Source organism: Opisthocomus hoazin, chromosome 5 (genome assembly GCF_030867145.1).
Source record: "Opisthocomus hoazin isolate bOpiHoa1 chromosome 5, bOpiHoa1.hap1, whole genome shotgun sequence".
Classification (NCBI taxonomy): Eukaryota; Metazoa; Chordata; class Aves; order Opisthocomiformes; family Opisthocomidae; genus Opisthocomus; species Opisthocomus hoazin.
This window is the reverse complement of record NC_134418.1, coordinates 77570123-77589233: the sequence shown is the minus strand read 5'-3', so window position 1 is coordinate 77589233 and position 19111 is coordinate 77570123. Positions and strand designations below refer to the sequence as shown.

General features: G+C 41.0%; 1 protein-coding gene across 22 annotated transcripts in view; it reads right to left on the bottom strand.

Annotated features, from left to right (window-relative positions):
• TENM3 (teneurin transmembrane protein 3) overlaps window positions 1-19111 on the bottom strand; it is a 1446905-nt gene that overhangs the window by 290971 nt on the left and 1136823 nt on the right. For 16 of the 22 annotated variants that reach the window (XM_075421787.1, XM_075421794.1, XM_075421795.1 and 13 more), the window contains one exon: window positions 18599-18877. The exons of 5 other annotated variants lie outside the window; for them this stretch is intronic. In XM_075421787.1, coding sequence (XP_075277902.1) covers window positions 18599-18877 — 279 coding nt within the window. Of the gene's footprint in view, window positions 1-14182; window positions 14198-18598; window positions 18878-19111 lie in introns of those variants that run through there. One more of the 22 variants, XM_075421807.1, reaches the window with a different exon arrangement.

Below are 19111 nucleotides of genomic sequence, written 5' to 3'. Positions count from 1 at the left end.
TATTTATATCTACCTATACACACATACATATTAAAAAAGATACCCAACCTTTTCAAATTATTTAGTTCAAGAAGGTAAAAGAGGAAGAATTAGGAAGCTTGATAGAAAAAAAAGCATTACGATGCCCATTTACAAGTAGGAAAACAAAATCAGAAAGACAAAGTAATGTGCAAATGCAGAGACAGCAAATTAGTGACCATATCAGGGTTTCACTGTAGCATCTCTGACTTCATACCAGTTACTTTGCAGGCTTCCCACACGTAAAGTTCAGAAGAAATTGCTAAGCACAATGAAAGTCACTGGGATTGGAGTTTAGCCAAGGTAACAGTTGCGCTTTAGTAATTACAAGCGATCAGGACACTGAGTCTAACCTGAACTCACAGCACAATACTCAGCACTGATTCAGTACTAAATTTAATGGACATAATGAACCATTATCATCACATCCAGGAGTACAGTACATTTTCTTTGATTATTTCCACAGACTATCCAAAATTCAAGTCCAGTTAGCTTGTGAAGTCTGATGAGAGCGCAGCCTGAGGTAACACAGACACAACAACAACTCATAAAAGATTAGGTCAGGCTTGATTTAACAAGCAAAAATAAAGTAGGACCACAACAGAAGAAAAGGTTGTGATTTTGGTTTTTTTTCTCTTAAATTTTAATTGTTTGCTAGTTTCTTAAGGCAAAACAGTATAATCACAGATTTTGCATACAGTCCAGCTTTTTTATAAGCCACTGTCTTGCTTTTTTATAAGTTCTAGAGAGAAGAACCGTTGCTCCATAGAAGTGGAACCACAGAGTACAATAAAAATAATTCAGAAAGCATTTCTTCTTTGGATATGGCTGCGAAATATTTTTGTCCGTATCTTTTCATGTACCGTATTCAAACTCTACTTTAAAATGTTTTATATCACCAGGAAAACTGGATTTTGAGATAATCAAGTAGTATCATGTCACCTAAATGGTTACTTCAAATTCATATTATGAATTCTGGGGTAACCAGAATCAGCAAGGAACCACACAATCCAGTTCCCCAAGAGACGCCGTCTCCTCCATTTACCAAGCATAGCTATCTTTCTCCTTGAAAACAAAACAGAAATCTTTGAGTTCAATTAAGTCTCCAGCCTCAACAGAAGTGAAGTGCAGTAGATTCTTTTTTTAAAGGAATAATTTATCCGAATTCTTTTTAATGCTTTTTTCATAAAATTGAAATACCTCGGAAAAGAGGATGAAAAATTCAATTGTGTAGAGCTGATCAGAGGAACAAAAATCCACTCTGAACAAAGGTAAGCCGATTAACTTTTTTCATAAAAATCAATATATTTGATACTGCAAAGAACAAAGAACTTGTAAGAAAACTAGAAAGAAATGAATTTGTGGTTTTTATTAAAGCAAATTGCTAACTAAAAGTACACGGACTCTGTTACTGTATTTTCAATATTGTTATAGTTGTTTAAATGTGTTCCCTAAGTCCCAGAAGTGCAAAGATGACTCTCTGGATAAGGAGAATGTTATTAATGTATGCAAAGCAGACAATTCAGCATTTTCTGGGTAAGTTCACTTAATAGTTTTATATGATATGTTATATTTGGAAAAAAAAAAGCTAAGAACTCTAGCTTACCTTTTAAAAAAATGCAGCTAGGCATTTGTACCAACTAAAACTGAATCTCAAAATGTCTATGTGAGTCACAGAGCCATCGAAGCCACACTTGACCAATAATGCCTAGCGTCACGGGGTCTCCAACACTACTCGAGTTTAGGTGATGTTGAAGAATAGGTATCTTCCAAGTTATTAAACTTTATGAGCTCCTAATTGCAGGCAGCAGACAAACGAAATATTTTTACCTAGCTGTTTATGAACCCTATTAAAAAGCTGTTACATGGCTACACCTAGATTGTAGCGAACCCCACTTTTTAAAGACAACAGATTCTTGTCTGCTCAAGACTTGGCCTTGATGGGAATAAGGACTGTCACTGCTAGAGTAGCAAGACGGGTGGTTTTCCCCACGGACGTGAGAAAGTATTTCGGCCTTTTTCAGGCAGTGGTTACAGGGCTCCACTGGCAGGTATAGCCATCTTCTGGCAACCTAAAAAACCACAGAGGAGTGGCAGAACTACGTAAAACTGCCTTGGCAACATCTAGATGGCAGAAGGAAACGGCACTGCAGCCAGCCTTGAAGGTGTAAACCTCTGCAGCACCGGGAGCGGATAAGTATCCTCACTGCCCCCGAGTAAGAAATTTATGAGTTGGACAGAGAGTCCGGTGAACTTAAGGAAAATATTGAGAAACAGTAATAAAAACTTGAATTTCTGAGTTTAACCTCTGGCTGACAGGTCGCCAACAAGCAACACTTAGGTGGAACAGTCACAAGTCATCCCTTCCACGCTGAGAAGGCAGTCACTTTGACTTTCTTTGCTCCCTGTATGAAGTCAAACACTGCTGCTTTTTTCATGTCATGGGGACTGTTAGATAGGAATGAAAACAGGCATATGAACTCTCTCCTTGCTCACTTCTACGCACAGCCTAATGGCCAGCAGATCCAAAATACTATAATAAATTGCATTTTGGGGTAAGACAGGAATACTATTAGACATTGAAGAAATTTTTGTCTCAAAAACAATGCTCTTGCAAACTGTCTTCCAGAAAATTACTAGCACTGTATAAATTAAACCAAAGTCTGCTGAGGAACTATTAGATCCTGAAACCTTTAAAAAATGTTTTCATGTGTATGAGGAACTGATGTTAAACAACTGGCGTAGTTATTTGGCATCTTGGAGCTTTTCTTTTGGAACCAAAAAGCTCGTGGCTATATGTTCTCCCCACTCCACAGTATTCCCTGGTGTATTTTGACAGAGTAAACATCAATTTTCAGCTAAATACAGAAAGGAAATGAGAAGGGTGGGGAGTTACAACTGCAAAAAATGTGAACCAATTTGTACATCTATCTATTTCTTCTCTACAAGATCTACACACCACAGGACAGATAAAAATTCAGCAAAAGCACTAGCAGAACAATTCTAGGCCCAGGATTTCTGGTAAGATCCCCCATCATTTTGCAGCTGCAGATGGAATCACAATTCAAGACAGCTGAGACAAAACACAGCAAATCTAACAAGCCAACATGAGTCTGGGAACAACGGAGTCCTACACTCAACCCACTTCTATATCAAGTCTTTCTGTGAATTTAGTCAACATTCTCTATATTAATTTGATTTTTCTGGGAAAGATTTTCAATAGCACTTATATGACTTTGGAGCACAAGTTCTATTACAGCTTGTGAGCATGTGAGCTCTAAATCTCCAGGGCACTTTTCAAAAATCTCACTCTACCTGTAAAATGGAAAAACAATCATTACTTTCTGCCTTCTAACTACACTGATACGAGGACTAAAAGGAATATCCAGTACTGTCCCTGCATGAACTCCTCACTTTTCCAAGGCTCGAGAGGCTAATATAACCTTATCATGACTTCAGGTCAAAAGATTGAGTCTAATGGACCAATGGAAGGAATTAATTTCAGAGCTCAAGACCTTTAATAGAGAGCAGATGGTGCCTAGTCCCTATAAATTTAAAGTCTGGGGCCTGTTAACAAAAGCATCTAATCTCATCTCAATTGCCATAAGTAGCCAGGACCCAGCAATATTGAGTTTACAAAACAATATAACAATCTCCTAGAACTCCACTGAAAGCAAACAAGAAGCAAAGACAGTTAATGAAAAAGACGTCATATGCTCTCTGCAGCTAAAGCAGTTCAGAGAACGAGCAGCAGAATTCCCCACGGAGTGCAGCTTTTAAGCAATTTTAAATAAATCTCCTTGCAGAATATACAGCAATCGTGCAGCAAAGAACTTTGCAGCTTGAACAATTCTGGTTAACTCTACATGGAGACTGGACACTGTCCATTTAATCAAACAGTGATGATAGAGGCCATTCCTTTCACAGTCATTTTGACCTAGCTATATTGGCAACTTTGAATATTCAAAAGAACTTCAAAGATTACAAACTGTCTTGATACATTCAATAGCCATCTTCAACCACAGGCCGAAAAGACAACTAAGTTTTGCCTAAAAAGGACATTAGACTTCACATTTCTGCTGTTTCTCTACAAACTGCACAAGTCACCAGTACAGTTTGGTTCAGTGAAACCCGCTGCAAAAAGAAATTCAAGTTTTGTACAGAGACAAAGCAACCCAAATTCTTTAGACTGTCTGCCACAGGTGTGGAGTGAGGCTCCACAGCATTAGTCATCAGCAATAATACCAGACACTTTATTTGTAACTACTATAAAGCAATTTATAGAAACACCACATTTGTAAAAACCCAGCGACCAGGAGGAAAAAAGACCCCAATTTCTTTCTCCAGCATGCAGTATGTCTGTGGATAGTTAGGGCCTGGCGGTCGGAAGATGTCGTGCTGTACGGAAAGGTAGGCCCCCCCTCCTCTCCTGATAACCAGTAGCGTTTAGCCCATAGGTGTAAGCAGACGGAAGTGACGCTGTAAACCTAAGCTATATAATACTGTGCTACCCGTCAATAAACGCCATTTGCCGTCCACCACATTGGTGTCTGCGAGCTGATGGCCCGAGCGGCCTGGGGTTGGTCGCCGTGCCGTTCCTGAACCAGGTCGCCACGCCAACAAAGGCAACAAGTGGTGCCGAAACCCGGGAAAGACTCGCCTGGAGTCGGGTGAACGGCGGCCGGAGCGGCGGGACCAGCCCGGCGGGGAGGACGCTCCCGGACCAACAAGGAGGATGGAAGCCCTTGTGAAGGTCGTATTGCAATTACATAAGCAGTGGGGGATTGATTGTAAGCCCAAAGATTTTACGCTCGCAGTTGCGAGGCTTTTGCAAATTGGGGTCATTGACCAGCCGGTGGATATTCTCCACCCTGAGGTGTGGGATAAGTGCACTAAAGCGTTAGCCGAGGAAACGATGTCCTCGGGTTGTGGGAAAAAGCTTAAGTCGTGGGGGAAAGTCGTGCAGGCCCTGCAGAAAGCTATACAAGAGCAGGAGACCTGGAAGGCGGCAAAGAACTGTTTGTTAGCTACCCCAAAAATTGGGAATCAGGGCAGCTACACAGACTTCGCACCCCCCAGACGATAACGGTTCTGCTGAGCCTAAAAATCAGCAAGAGGGCGACATGTCCCCTCAACTCCCGGACCCCGATCCGCTTACGGAGGGAGAGAAACAAGCTAAATCCTTCTGGGGCGGGTTAGCCGAGGAGGCTAGGGGCGCCGCGAAAGAAACAGAGTCTGATAAAGTCTGGGCCACACCACCGCCCTATGCGCCCCAAGATGGCACCGAGCACAAAGGGGAAAGGCGGGATGAAAATTCCTTTGGTGATAACAGGGAGGAAGCGCTAAAGTTATCAAGTGCACACAAAGGGGAGGCGGAGGAGAACAGGGGGGAGAGGAGCGGTAGGAGCGACCTAGAAGGGGAAAGGGGGGCCAGCGGGGGGCAGAGAGCCAACCGGCGCGTGCATTTCAAAAGATGCGCCTGTGAGGTGGGCACCCCGCCGAGCGGAGGGCGGGGCGGGCCCGGGCGGGGGGAGGAGCGGCCCGCCCATAGGGGAGGGGGCCAGAGCTCGGCAAAAAGGTACTGGAGACCGGAAGTAACCAGTCAGTCGAGTTCCGACTCCGAGTCAAACACTAGCGGGGATGAGTGGCTCGTAACTAATTTAAGTTTAGAAGAGAAGAAAACAAAGATAAATAAAGTCAAGAGCCAAAATATCCCCATCCAAATTAAAGAGAAACCGCGAGGGGGAGAAATCCCTCTCACGGACTGGAGGAAAATAAAGATTACGTGCGCCGACTGGACCCCATCGGCCGCACTAGCGTTCCCGGTCCGGGTGACGGACGGGGGACAGAGGGTCCACACACCGATAAACCCTAAGGATATACAAGCGATTGTTAAGGCAATCGCAGATAAAGGCCTTAATTCTGCCATTGTCTCCGCCCTCATAGATGGTGTCTTCGGGGGAGACGATATGCTCCCGTTCGATATAAAACAAACTTGTAGATTGATCTTTGACGGGGCAGGGATGATCGTTTTTAAACAAGAATGGGAGGACAACTGTGCGAGGCAACTGGCCCAAGTAACTGGGGCAGACCATCCACTGCATGGCTCCAGCCTGCAGCGGTTAATGGGCACAGATCCCACAATGATTACTCCCCAGGCACAAGCCCAGGGCCTGCGGGCCCATGAAGTCATTACAACTACTCGTGCGGCCAGAGAAGCTATTCACATAGCCTCTAAAGTCATTGCCAAACCATCGCCATGGTCCACAATTAAGCAAAGTGAGAGTGAGAGCTTCACAACATTTGTGGATCGTCTCCAAGCAGCGGTCGATTCATCAGCCTTGCCTGTGGAGGCAAAAGGCCCAGTCGTAGCAGAATGTTTACATCAGCAGTGTAATTCAACAACCAAAGAAATCCTGCGATCACTATCAGCGGGGTCGAGTATCGCAGACATGATTAAGCATGTCGCGAAGGAAGAGCATCTAACCCCGATCCAGGTGGCTGTTCGCATCATACTAGCCAGAATAAAACTAATGAAAACTGTGAGTTTTTGTTCACAGGACCAGATCATCAGACACCCCCATAACCCGCACATCCTGACGACAAAAGAAGATAACAAGTCAGCAAACGTTCTGTCCAAGCCTGGAAGTTCCTCACTATCAGAAGTTGTGTTACAAAATAGGAGGGGAATGGATATTCTTTTCTTGCGACAGGGAGGCCTCTGCGCTGCATTAGGGGAAGAGTGCTGTTTTTATGCTGATCACACCGGAGTAGTCAGAGATACCATGGCCAAACTTAGAGAAGGTCTAGAAAAAAGAAAAAGAGACAAAGAAGCCCAACAAGGATGGTTTGAGTCGTGGTTTAACCATTCGCCATGGTTAACCACCCTGATATCCACCTTGATAGGGCCGATCGCGATGATCGTAATGACACTAATTTTTGGACCCTGTATACTGAACAAGATCGTGTCATTCGTCAAGAGTCGGCTAGAGAAAGTTAACATCATGTTCGTAGAACACCAACAACTGCTTTAAAAATGTACCTACCCAGTGTTACCCTCAATCGTCCCTAAAAGTTACCTCAACTTCTACCCGTTTACTGTGCCTTATGTTTTCTATTCAAGTTTATAGCATATACTTTTAACACTACTGTACAATATAGAATAAGAATAACAATAGAATTTTTAAGATTGTATTTTAGCTAATTTACAAATGCATTTGTCTAAGGTACCTTATCTTTGTAATTGTAAGATTTTAATATTTACATTTTTTAAATTGTAGTTAAGGTTAAGTAAGGTTAAGTCTGGCCAGATATTAAGTTTAAGTCTTAAGGTTAAGTATTAACACTTTTATATTTTATATTAACCTATTTAGTTAAGCATAAGGAGGGGGGAAATGTGGATAGTTAGGGCCTGGCGGTCGGAAGATGTCGTGCTGTACGGAAAGGTAGGCCCCCCCTCCTCTCCTGATAACCAGTAGCGTTTAGCCCATAGGTGTAAGCAGACGGAAATGACGCTGTAAACCTAAGCTATATAATACTGTGCTACCCGTCAATAAACGCCATTTGCCGTCCACCACATTGGTGTCTGCGAGCTGATGGCCCGAGCGGCCTGGGGTTGGTCGCCGTGCCGTTCCTGAACCAGGTCGCCACGCCAACAAAGGCAACAATGTCAGGGCAGAGTGTGTAACGCCGGAATGACTTTCCTTTGCCTATGCTCACGGCAGCATATGGATTCACTTTAAAGACTCTAAGTCATTTGAAGAAGAAGAAACCGGTCTTCAATCCTGGATGTTTAATCTGTAAGAAAACTATGTGTATAAACTGTGAGAATAAAACTGTTTAAGAAAATATCTTTTCAGGATAGCTATATATATGCACACATAGCCATATATACACATTTATGCACCTATTTCACCACAAAGGACAAAAAGCGATCACAATGTGACCAGATAAATCATCCCGTTGTCAGTCTTTACTCTGTTGTGGCCTGACAGTCTGGAACAAGGGTTCCCCAGGTCAGCCGCTTCCTTTTCTGCTGTGAATACTGCAACAGAGGTGGAAACGCTCACGTTTTGTCTCAGAGGTACCTAGTCAGCAGCCACAGTACCCCAGGGAGAGACTCACCACCAGCAGCAGAGGCCTAGCACGGCAGCTGCACGGAACCTCCAAACTCCAAGAAAACTGTTATCTATCCTGGATGCTCTTACAAAAATCTGAGGTATGTCTATAAACCATTCGCATATTCGTAACAACCCATAATTAATCTACATTCTTCCCCCTTATCTTTCCTAACTTGATGCTGGGGGTTCACAATTGTGAAATTAAAAAAATCAAAGGACGATATTGGTAAGTATTTTGCAAATTCCCATATGCTATATAGAGACCTAGACTAACCCACAATGATCGCAGCAGGAATTCAAAGGTCCTTCCATTAAAAAGCTTCTATTCTGGAGTAAAAAAAAAAAAATTAATTCTCCTTGGTTTCAGTGTGCCAAAACCAAACTTCTCCCATACAAGTAATAGTAACAGGTAACTAAACACTACCTACATATCTATATGAAAAATCTGTATAATTAGGAAGAAAATGGTATACTGAATGAGGAAGTGAGGAATAAAAATTAAAACCACAGCTTCTTAACAAGCATTTCTTTTCCTGAGATTTGAGACCTCATCTTCTTCCTACCTTAAATAAAAAAAAAAAAAAAATTTTGCCAACAGGTCAGGCAGCACATTACACAGACCAAGTTCGGATCAGTTCAACTCACATTTTAATAACTGTAAAAGGAATTAATTTTCAAATCTGACTTGAAACTTCATTTCAAGTTGAATCCTCATCTGAACCAAAGAAATAGAACTTTTTTTTCCAGAAAACATAAGACACATGTAAAAACTTGTTTTGATAAGGGTGAGTTTTAAAGAACTGTTTATTCCAACAGCCTTTTCAGCTTTTTGTAAAGAAAATATCATCCTGACAAATTTTCTCCAGTTATCTGACCAGCACACAAAGGCTGTCACCTATAATTATTAGTGATAATCTGACAATAGTATAGTCTATATTTAATTTAAAGACTTATTTAATCATACAAGCAAACACAGTTAAAGTCTTATTTCAAATCAAAATTAGATGAAGCTTAAAAAGCACCTTTAACACAACTGAATATGAATAAGCCTACTCTTTCTTTAGAACTGGTATTATTTAGACTTTAGCTCTACCATTAATTTGGTTTTGTCTAATGACTACATAAATGTGTGTGTATATATGTGTGCGTATGTACGTATGTACACACAGGTATCCCTATAACCCCATAACTACACAGGAAATGAATGAAGCGGTGGCTGAGAAAGTTGCTTTCAAATGTCAACAAACCAAATCATCTCACAGCTCCGACAGATTTTCTTTTTTCCCCCCTCCTTTTTATTCCAGCGATAATTACACCAATAAACCTGATTCAGCAAATCTGTTCCTCTCTAATTCATTAATTAAAACAATTTACTGCTACCACTGTGATTTTTCAAGGACATCAAAACCACATTCCAAATCAAAACAGCAGAGATCATCAGTTTGTAGATGTGCAAGGCATGTTTTGCTTTCATGGCAACCTCACAATTAAAACACAACTTAAATGAATAAAAGCTGTTTTCTTTAAAATTTCCTTTTGCAAGCATGTCCAGAAGAACACACTTTGTTTAGGAGGGCTGAAAAGCAGTACATCAAATTTAAAATGGGAAGAAAAAAAAAACAAACCTAGTGAAAGTTAATCATTTCCAATTAAAAGACAAAACCAAGATATAATTATTAATATTATAGCAAATTGCAGAGCAACATTTTTATAGCCTTCATTTTCTCAACACGCTTCCTGCTCATTAATTTTTGGGTTGAATAACACCACAGACTCACAGAACACAAACCCAGAAAGGGAGTGAAGAATTTCTTTTGTCCATCCTCTCCCCACAAATCAGAAATGACAGGAACTACACCAACATTTTAGAATTGTTTTGGAAAATATGTTAAGATGATGAAATATTCGCATGGTCCCCAGCAATCTCTTTCACCGAGTTATCCTTGGAACGCCACCGTCTGAGCCAACTTCTACTTCTTGCTATTTGCTTCATTTGCTTCTGGCCCTATTTGCCATATGTGGCCTCTGTAACAGCAGCAACATCTAGACAGAACACACCAGTGACAACAGTCTGAATTCTCCCAATCTCTTCCAGTGTCATGTGTTTAAAACTTCTGATCATTCTTGTTAACCTTTCTCTGGGCCTCCAGTTGGCTGGCATTTTGCTTTCAATGTAGTCCCAAAACCAGTCACAGGGACACCATATTTCCATCTTAGCCCTACCGAGTGCAGTAGTAGGATTATTTCAGTGGCACTGCATAGAAAAGACATATTATAAGGTTGTGGAAGAAACCCTCACGTACCACAGAAAACACCACTGACAAATAACCACGATGACCTTCAGCTAATGGCTGCCCAGGAGAAAAACAGAAAAGTTTCGTGGACATGCAGGATGGGGGATATGGAAGCCAAAGCTCAACCACAGTTGAGCAGCCCTGCCACTGTGGAGGAAGAGCGAGCTGTGAGGCACAGCACACACAAGTCCAGGGGTCTAGACAGGAGGCATCCATGGGTGCTGGCAGAGCTGACCAACGTCACTGAAAGGCCACTCTGTGATTCCTTGAAAGGTCCTGGTGATGGAGGAAGGTTCCTGATGACTTCCTAGAAGATAAAGGTCCTGTTATCTTCAAGAAGGGCAAGGAATATGTGGGGAAGTAAAGGTAGTCAGCCTCAACCCCAGTCTCCCACAGAAGACCAAGGAACAAATACTGCTGGAGTTCTCCTCATATGCCTGGTTGGAGTTATCCTTCATATGCTTGGATAGGGCTTCAGGAAAAGAAAGTGACTGACATGAACCAGCATGGATTTACCAAAGGCAAACCACACCAAAACAACCTGATTCCTCTCTACGGACAGGTAATTGTCTCAGCAGACAAAGGGAGAGTGGTGGGTGTTGTTTTCTGTGACTTCAGCAAGGCTTTCAACATGGTCTCCCATGGTATCCTGGTAGCCAGGCTGGAGAGAAATGGACTGGATGGGTGAGCTACAAAGCGCAGTTTGTGGAAGCATGGTTGTATGAAAAGGCTGAAAGAACAGTGTTTTGTACTGCAAAGAACAAATGTTGACCAAAGGCATTCCTCAGGGGCTAATACTGGGGCTGATGCTGTTTCATGTCAGTACTACATTTAACATATTGAGAATGAATAGGATGGAATGTGCCCTCAGCAAGTTTGTGGACGACACCAAGCTGGAGAGAGTGATCAACACACCACAGGGCAGGAGTGCCTTTCAGAGGGATCTCTACAGGCTGTAAGAATTGGCTGAAAAAAACCTCATAAAATCCAAAGGCAGAATAACCTCATCTAACAGTACTAGCTGGGAGCCCACTGGAAAGCAGCTTTGTAGCAAAGGACCTGGGGAGTCAACATGGACTACAAGTTCAGCAGTGCGCCCTTTCAACAATAAAGCCTAACCACATACTGGGTTGCGTTCAGAAGAATGGAGCCAGCATACCCTGGGAAGTGATTAGTCCCTTTTATTCAGCATTTGAAGACCGCATCTAGAGTACAATATTCAGTCTGGGGCTTGCCAGTTCTCATACAGCATTGACAAACTGGAATGAATTCCGACTGACCGCGATGATTGGAGTGCTGAAGTATACAACTCGAGGTGAAGCTGAGCAAGCCTTGAAAAGGCAAAAGGTGGAAATCTAACTTTGGTTTTCCAGTACCCAAGGCAATGGTCACAACTGCAGCGAGGGGAACTCCGATTAGATATAAAGGGGGAAAAAAAATTCACAATAAAGTTGGTTAAGCGGCAGAACAGTTGCCCGGAGATGATGTGGAATCTGTGTTCTTGGGAATTTTCGAAACTCAGCTGAACAAGGCCTTGCGCAACCTCATCTAAATTAAGGTTAGTTCAGCTCTAAGCAGGTGGTTGAACCACATGACCTCAAAAGGTCTCTCCTAAGCCAAATTATTCTATGACTTTCTAGACGACTGTGATTCAGCCACTTGCCTTTCTCACATTTGGCAAATTTGATTACTTTTACTAAAATGTAGGTCTTTGCATTTTTATTTTTTTCTGCGGAATTATTTCTCCAGCTTTCATCCTGTCCTACAAAGCATATGTGATTCGTTCCAGGTCACAACGTTCTCAACTCATTGAGAAAATCTTGACACACTATGTGGACTACTAATTGATTCAGCTTGCCAGTTCATGAAATACTGGTGATTATTCTTTCTTGATTTTTCCAATAAGCTGCACATTTATCTTGCAATAATGAACCTAGGCCCGGTGTCTCTATGTGTGGGCGTGTCAGGGATGAGGCAGTCTCAGAAGCCTTACTAATACCAAAATACCTACTACTGTTAGCATCTGCTCCTTTTTTCTTATCAACGAGTGGCTTACACTACCACAGAAGGAAATCAGTTTAGCTTGACAAGACTCATTTAGTACAAACACGTGCTTATTGTTATAAAGCATAAATTTCTAACATTTTTTTCTAGGATGTTTCCTGTCTAACTGATTAGAGGCAGGTTCCTCCTCCTTCTCTCTGCCCCTTCTGAAGTTGTCCTGTTTGTTCAGGTTTGCCTTCCAGAACCACATCCATCCTTCATAATTTCCCAGACATGAGTCATAAAAAGCCCAGAGGCTGTAGACACTCTATCTATGCAGGACAAATGTTATTTACCTAAGTAACCTCTAATCCTTTGTTTAATAGTATAAACGTTAGCTCTGTGATCAGCTACCCAGGCAGCAAATGCTGGAAGAAGAACCACCAGAAGAAAACATACCAGCAATATATTACCCATCTTCCTTCACTGTTAAGCAACCAATCAACGCCCTCTTTTCCCTTCTCTTAGTATTCACGTTTCTATACAACTCCTCATTTTTTTGCTGATTATGCCTTAAGTTTTTTTTGTATGCCTGGACCTCCCCAGCTGCATCTTTGTAAGCTCCTCCTCAGAAATGTGACCTTCCTTCCATTTTCTGCATGCTTCTTTCTCAAAATTCAGAACTCTGGAGAAATCCTGAGCTATGACAGTTGGTCTTTCAACACCTTTTTCACCACTCCTTAACACTGGAAGGATTTACAAGCTTAACAGCCAAGAGTGAATTCTCTGAAATTTTCTTCTTAGATCTGTTTTTCTTTGCAGACCCCAATTCTCATTTTATTGCTGTCAGCTGTTGTCAAGCCTACAGTTCCTGTGCATCGGAAGATTTGGTTAAGTGTTTCCAAAGAGCCTCATCCTCTGGCCTGATGTTGTTTACCGGACTCCCATCATGAAAGCATCATTAAGATGACCCGTTGGAATCTCATGCCTTTCCTCAACAGCAACTTCAGTGTCACTCAAACCTCTGAAATCCAGGAGATCCCAAAAAGTTACTGGAAAATGGTCAACCCAGCTGTTCCCTCTTTGGCTACCACTAGCCAAAGGAATTATCAACATGATTTTCAACTGCATTAACAGTGAACGCTAGGAAGATTTATTGAAATGTCTCCATGGAACTACAATCGTAATAGAATCTGAAAATTGGCATAGCTACACAAAACTTGTGACAATATTGCAGAAAACCAGGGACAACTACTTTTGTGTATGGATTTCTGTTCCATGTGTCTGTAACCAAAGAAAAATGCATATGTCTGTTTCGATATTAATATTATTTCAGAGCTGATTTCTGTCAACAATAAAACAGACTGATTTCCTAGTCATGAAATTTCTTAGCAGCAAAGCGAGATTTAAGAGATACTGGCATGCTTAATGAGGAGTAGATAATTGCTAGATGGAATACTGTGGGAAAGAGTGAAGAAGCTGTAAATGGTGGTATGGCAGTAAGATGAATATTAATTCATCAGCTATGTGGCTGGTTTTGATCAGTAGACTCAGCATTTGGCTAGCAGGTACCAAGCAGCTCCTATTCAGTAGAGTTCATCAAAGCCAAGTTTTGCCTTAGCGTAAAGAAGGATGTTAAATTGGTGAAAACGTGTAACACTACTTCCTGAACGATGTGCATTATTCAAGAATGCAGAGTTCAAGTATATGTTATAGATGTACTGGGTTAGAAAGAACAGATTTAAAATGTCTTGACAAGTATCTTACCAATGTACTTCTTGGTTTTCAGAGATCTGAATGCCAGTAAATTCACCATTCTGGAAGGACAAGAGAGTATTAGGTTCACAAGAATGCTATCTTCAGAAACTGGCTAAGCTGGAGAAGAAGCACGGAGATGCCCACACAGCTGATAAACTGATAATTTCTCTTTACAGATATCCTCAGTAATGAACATTCTACCAGCAATATCTACTTTTCTGTACCTGTGAAAAATGGGCCCAGGTTTCAAATCATTTATCTAACCAATTCAGAACAACTGCCTGAGGCCACGATCTCATACTCCGCTCTCCCTTTCTTCTTTTTATTTTGCTACATCCTGATCTCCTCTGGTCTTCTAACAAACCCCCATCAATGCAAAACTTTCACCAAGTAAGAAAATAAAACCCCCCATTGTAGTGTCCTCAGAACCACTTTCTGTACACCCAGCTAATTTTTGTGGCTGTGGGCAGAGCCAACCACGTGGCACGCATCTACGCGGAGTGCCCGACTCTCTTCCAGAAGCACTGTCAATACAGTTTCCAAAGGGACAGAAGGTGACATGGACTTGCTCAAATCTTAAATGAGTGACTTTCCAGTCACAATCATTGCCACAGCCCGAGTTTCAGGCTGGCACAAAAAGTGCACACAAAACTGCTCATATAACTTTACAATAAATAAATAACTCTATAAGGAGCTGGACTTCAGGAATAACTTGCTCAATTAACTTTCATGTTTGGCTTATTAGCTTTCTGATGTCTCATGAAGTCAGGGATTGCAGTTTAATGGATTTAAAAATAATTTAAATAAGTGGATTCTAAAATACCTTAAAAATATATTGACCCTTTAAGCAAAACAGCCATTTGAAGCCTAACTATAACTTCTAGCTTATGCTCTGCTGGAATATTTATCAAATTTAAAAGACAAGCTTTAGTAATCTTGGAACAGCTTAACAACATAAAGTTACTGGCAAGCATCTGAAAGATGGGCGGCTTGTATTTCAAAGCCACAGCTCCTAGAACAATCACTAACATAAATTTCTTGATGCAGCATTCATGAAATAACTTGCAATGGGAATGGAGGAGAAAGCCTGAAGAAGCACATGTGTGCTCAGTGTACCCCAACTGATACATCGTACTGTGCACAACACTGGTAGGTTGCCCAGATGAACAGATGCAGGTCCTCCTTCAGGGAAGCTGACATGACAAATAGCTCAGAGTACAATGCCAAGAGACATAGATGGAACTTGAATGAGCTCAGAGAAAAATATTTCTCTTCAGAATGATTTACTGAGCAGTAACCTGAAACTTTGATGGGAGAATACATCTACACACCCTATGTTTGGAAAACAGTTCTGATGTTTGCTAAATTAAAAAAAAAATTTGCTGGCATTCATGGTATGTTACCAGTATATTTAAAATTTTGCAACTTCATCATGTGCAACGTTATTTATTTAAAGAAACTTCTAATCCTGCCAATATTATTCACAAATTTAGGCTGCTTTTGTAGGATCTTAGAAACATCATGTTGAGACCTCGACAAATAAAAGTTAGTATCTTCAACAAACTATTTCCACTTATTCACTGTAATTATGCAACAGAACCCAGAGTTTTGCCTTCCTGAGGAATATGCAACCCACAACTATTTCAGAAGAGCAAATAAACACAATGGTTACAAGGAAGGGAAGGAAATCGTGTTTCAATGCCAAGCTTCTTGCCTCACTGGCAAGAAAGAAAAACCCAAGTACATTCCACAAACGATTAATCCTGAGTTCATAAACCCGTAGGATAAGTCACAGTTCTCATCATTGCAGATAGGCCCGTTAACTCCAATAAGATCTGCTTGTTGTTATGGATTACTTCAACAGTGAATAGTTTCACTGGATGAACGGTGGGACCGCTCAAGAACTGGGGCCTTTCGGTGAGGAAAGTACCATCTGGTGTTGTGTTTTGCTCATCATAACCTGTTGGTCCTTATCTTCCTTAGAGGTAAACATGCTACACAGAAATGCATTTACCTGTAAAACAATTCCGTCAGAACTCAGTCAGGAAGCTTCCACTCACAGCAAAGGGCTCAGACACAGTACAGAGGGCTCGTCGTACTCTAACTTTGGTTTCAAAGCCATATCAGATTTGTCAGATTTTAACCGTACACTAGCACAGCTATTAACTTCAGGCAATAAATTAACAAAACTTGCACCCACAGTTTGGTCTTTTGATTAGAGCACCTGTGCCTGCCAGGACAATATTGCTTCCCTGGCTTTAAATTGTATTTTCTGTTCTACTGCAAGCATTTGACATACTGAGTTCCAGCTACCTGAATACAACTGCTTCTCAGCCAAATCTTCAATATCCAGTGGAAACAAAAATCCAGAGAAAAACACCACAAAAGATTAAGCTTTTCACCACTTCCGTAACATCTCCACTGAAATGGCGACCCATGACATGGTCCCAGTTATATAAGTTTCACAGCCCTAGGGGACTCTCAAGCCATCAAAATCTCATTAGCCTCACAGCATTCCCAGTACCTTCTTAAGCTGGACTGCTGGCCTCCCTATCAATAAATAAATCAACTGTAATCCCTTTTAGTGACTAAACTCGTCTTTGAAGTTCTATCAAACATCAGACATTCCTTGCATAATTTTAACCAGTGCAGAATAATGTCTTTTCTAACATAGTCACAGTCTTCTCATGCATGAAAAAACAAAACTCTAACTTTAAGCTCATGGAGGAGGTTTTGGCATACTGTAATCAGCCATTTTGCTTTTTTAAAAATTGTAAATATAATGTTTATCAAAAAGTATACCAAACTTACTGTACTTCTGAAGCAGTCATCTCTTTGGTAATGTAAAGATATGACTCTCTAAGGAAATCGTATGTATATATATAAATAGGTAGTTTCAAGATCACTAACCTAGGCTTTTACAGAGGACCGAAGGGAATCTGTTTCAGCATACACCTTTCAAAAGGAAAATCACAGGATGGCTCAAAAATTTATTCTAGATTGCTTTGCAGCTCAAATATCAAGAGCCATCCAACAGAAATTCCACTGCAAAAAGGAGGTAGGCAAGTACTCCTGCCCTCCTCTTTCAAAACTTGCCTCTGGCTCAAAACAAGTTTTCCAAGCACAAGACAAGACACCTGCAAACACCAAGAGCTGTCTCCTCAGGTACCACACAGCGTTAAGTCCAACACCTAGGAGGATCCCATTTGAGACAGCTTTCTCGCACGGGCATCTTCAGTTAGAACCAGAAGAAAGGCAACAAGGATGAATAACACCAAAATATAGCTTTGGTTTTGTCTTCTCAAACTGAAGTTAAAATAATAAGTGGCACTACATGTTATTGTTTGTAGTTGAAAATAAGTGCTTTTTTTTAAAAGGATTACCATACATACACACCTGCATTGCTGTTTCTCACAGTGTGTTACAGCTGTTGCCAGAGGACAGAAATAAAATTGCCTTGACTTCTCTACAGCTGAGCAGACCAGTTTAATAAATTAATAAAATGATGTGTAGACATGCAGGCAATAGCCATCACTAATTTTAATTTTTACTCATTTTTCTTTATTCCTCTTGAATTTGTCATATAGAAAGTCATGAAGTTAATAGAACAATCATTTTAATTCTGGTAAAGCTGAAAATCTTCTGCAAATAAAAAGAAGTTAAAGATGAAATGTTTTCTAAGATTTGTGCATTCAGCATTTAACACTACATTAGGTTTTGTTCATAACCCCAAGTGGAGGTAAAAAAAAACTTGAAAAGCTTTAGAAACGATTCAGTCAATTGTATTAACCTCTTTTCATTTAAACACTAAGCCTTAATATACAATGGTCATACCTCACATCCTACAAAGCTGCTGTGTAGATTTTTTCTGTAGATTTTAATTACACAGTAATCCAGTCCCCCAGGCACATCAAAGGCCGCATGTCCCTCTTCACCACAATTCCAATTGCTCTCATCCACTAGGAAGTTTAAAGCACAATCAAATTTGTTTTCCAATCACATGAGCCCTGCTAATAAGCTATTCTTTGTGCTCATTCATCCATTCTAAGATTCTGCAACTTTTCTGAGATGTCTTGAAGAAGAGTTTACAATGAAACCTTTGATTGCAAGCGGGCCTTTGGAATCAACTTTATCACCACTTACTTAGCTGTTCCCCAAAGGGGAACAGGTGACACGGCCTGTGATAAAACAGAGCTGATCTTTGTTGTGATTAAACTCTTTCAAAACTACAGTCAAAACATCACACCCAAAGCTTGCATTCGTTAGGACTGATACTGAATATTGACTTTTCTGGGAGGAGGAGAAAAAAAATAAATAGGCAAATAATTCAAGGCCATTCCTTTAATGATTTCAAATTATTGAGCGTCAGCCAAAATAGCAAATAAAACATTGATTTATATTATGTGCATATGCATAAGAACTTACCGTTTTCACTGTCGGACTTGTTTTCATGTTCGGTATCAGTCAGAGTGAGGGCTGAGTTGGAACGGCTCGACAGACAGGAACTGCGCCCTGACTTGACCCCCCTGCCCCAAAGTCTCATGGCATGCTCTGGAGACATCACTCCTTCATTTTCAGTATCAGCATCTGACCCTGCACTGATAGAGTAACCTCTGTGGGGCAGCCCCATTTCCGCACAAAACGCCAGTCCTCGACGAGTTGCTGGTTCACAAACTCCTAACTGCCTTAGGGTAAAATTCTGTCCTGATTAGGGGAAAAAAAGATAACAAAAGGTGAGAATTTTTTTTTTTTAAAAGAATCTAAAAGCAAAAATTCTTCACGTGTATAATTGTCTCAGGTACCACACAAGGCGCTTTGTGAAAACTCCGCATGTATTACAATCAAGTGGATTCTTTTGTCTCCAGCTCTCTGTGGGGCCCCTTTTCGTTCATGCTACACCTTAGCACTGTTTTGTCAACTGCTTAAACACATCAAAAG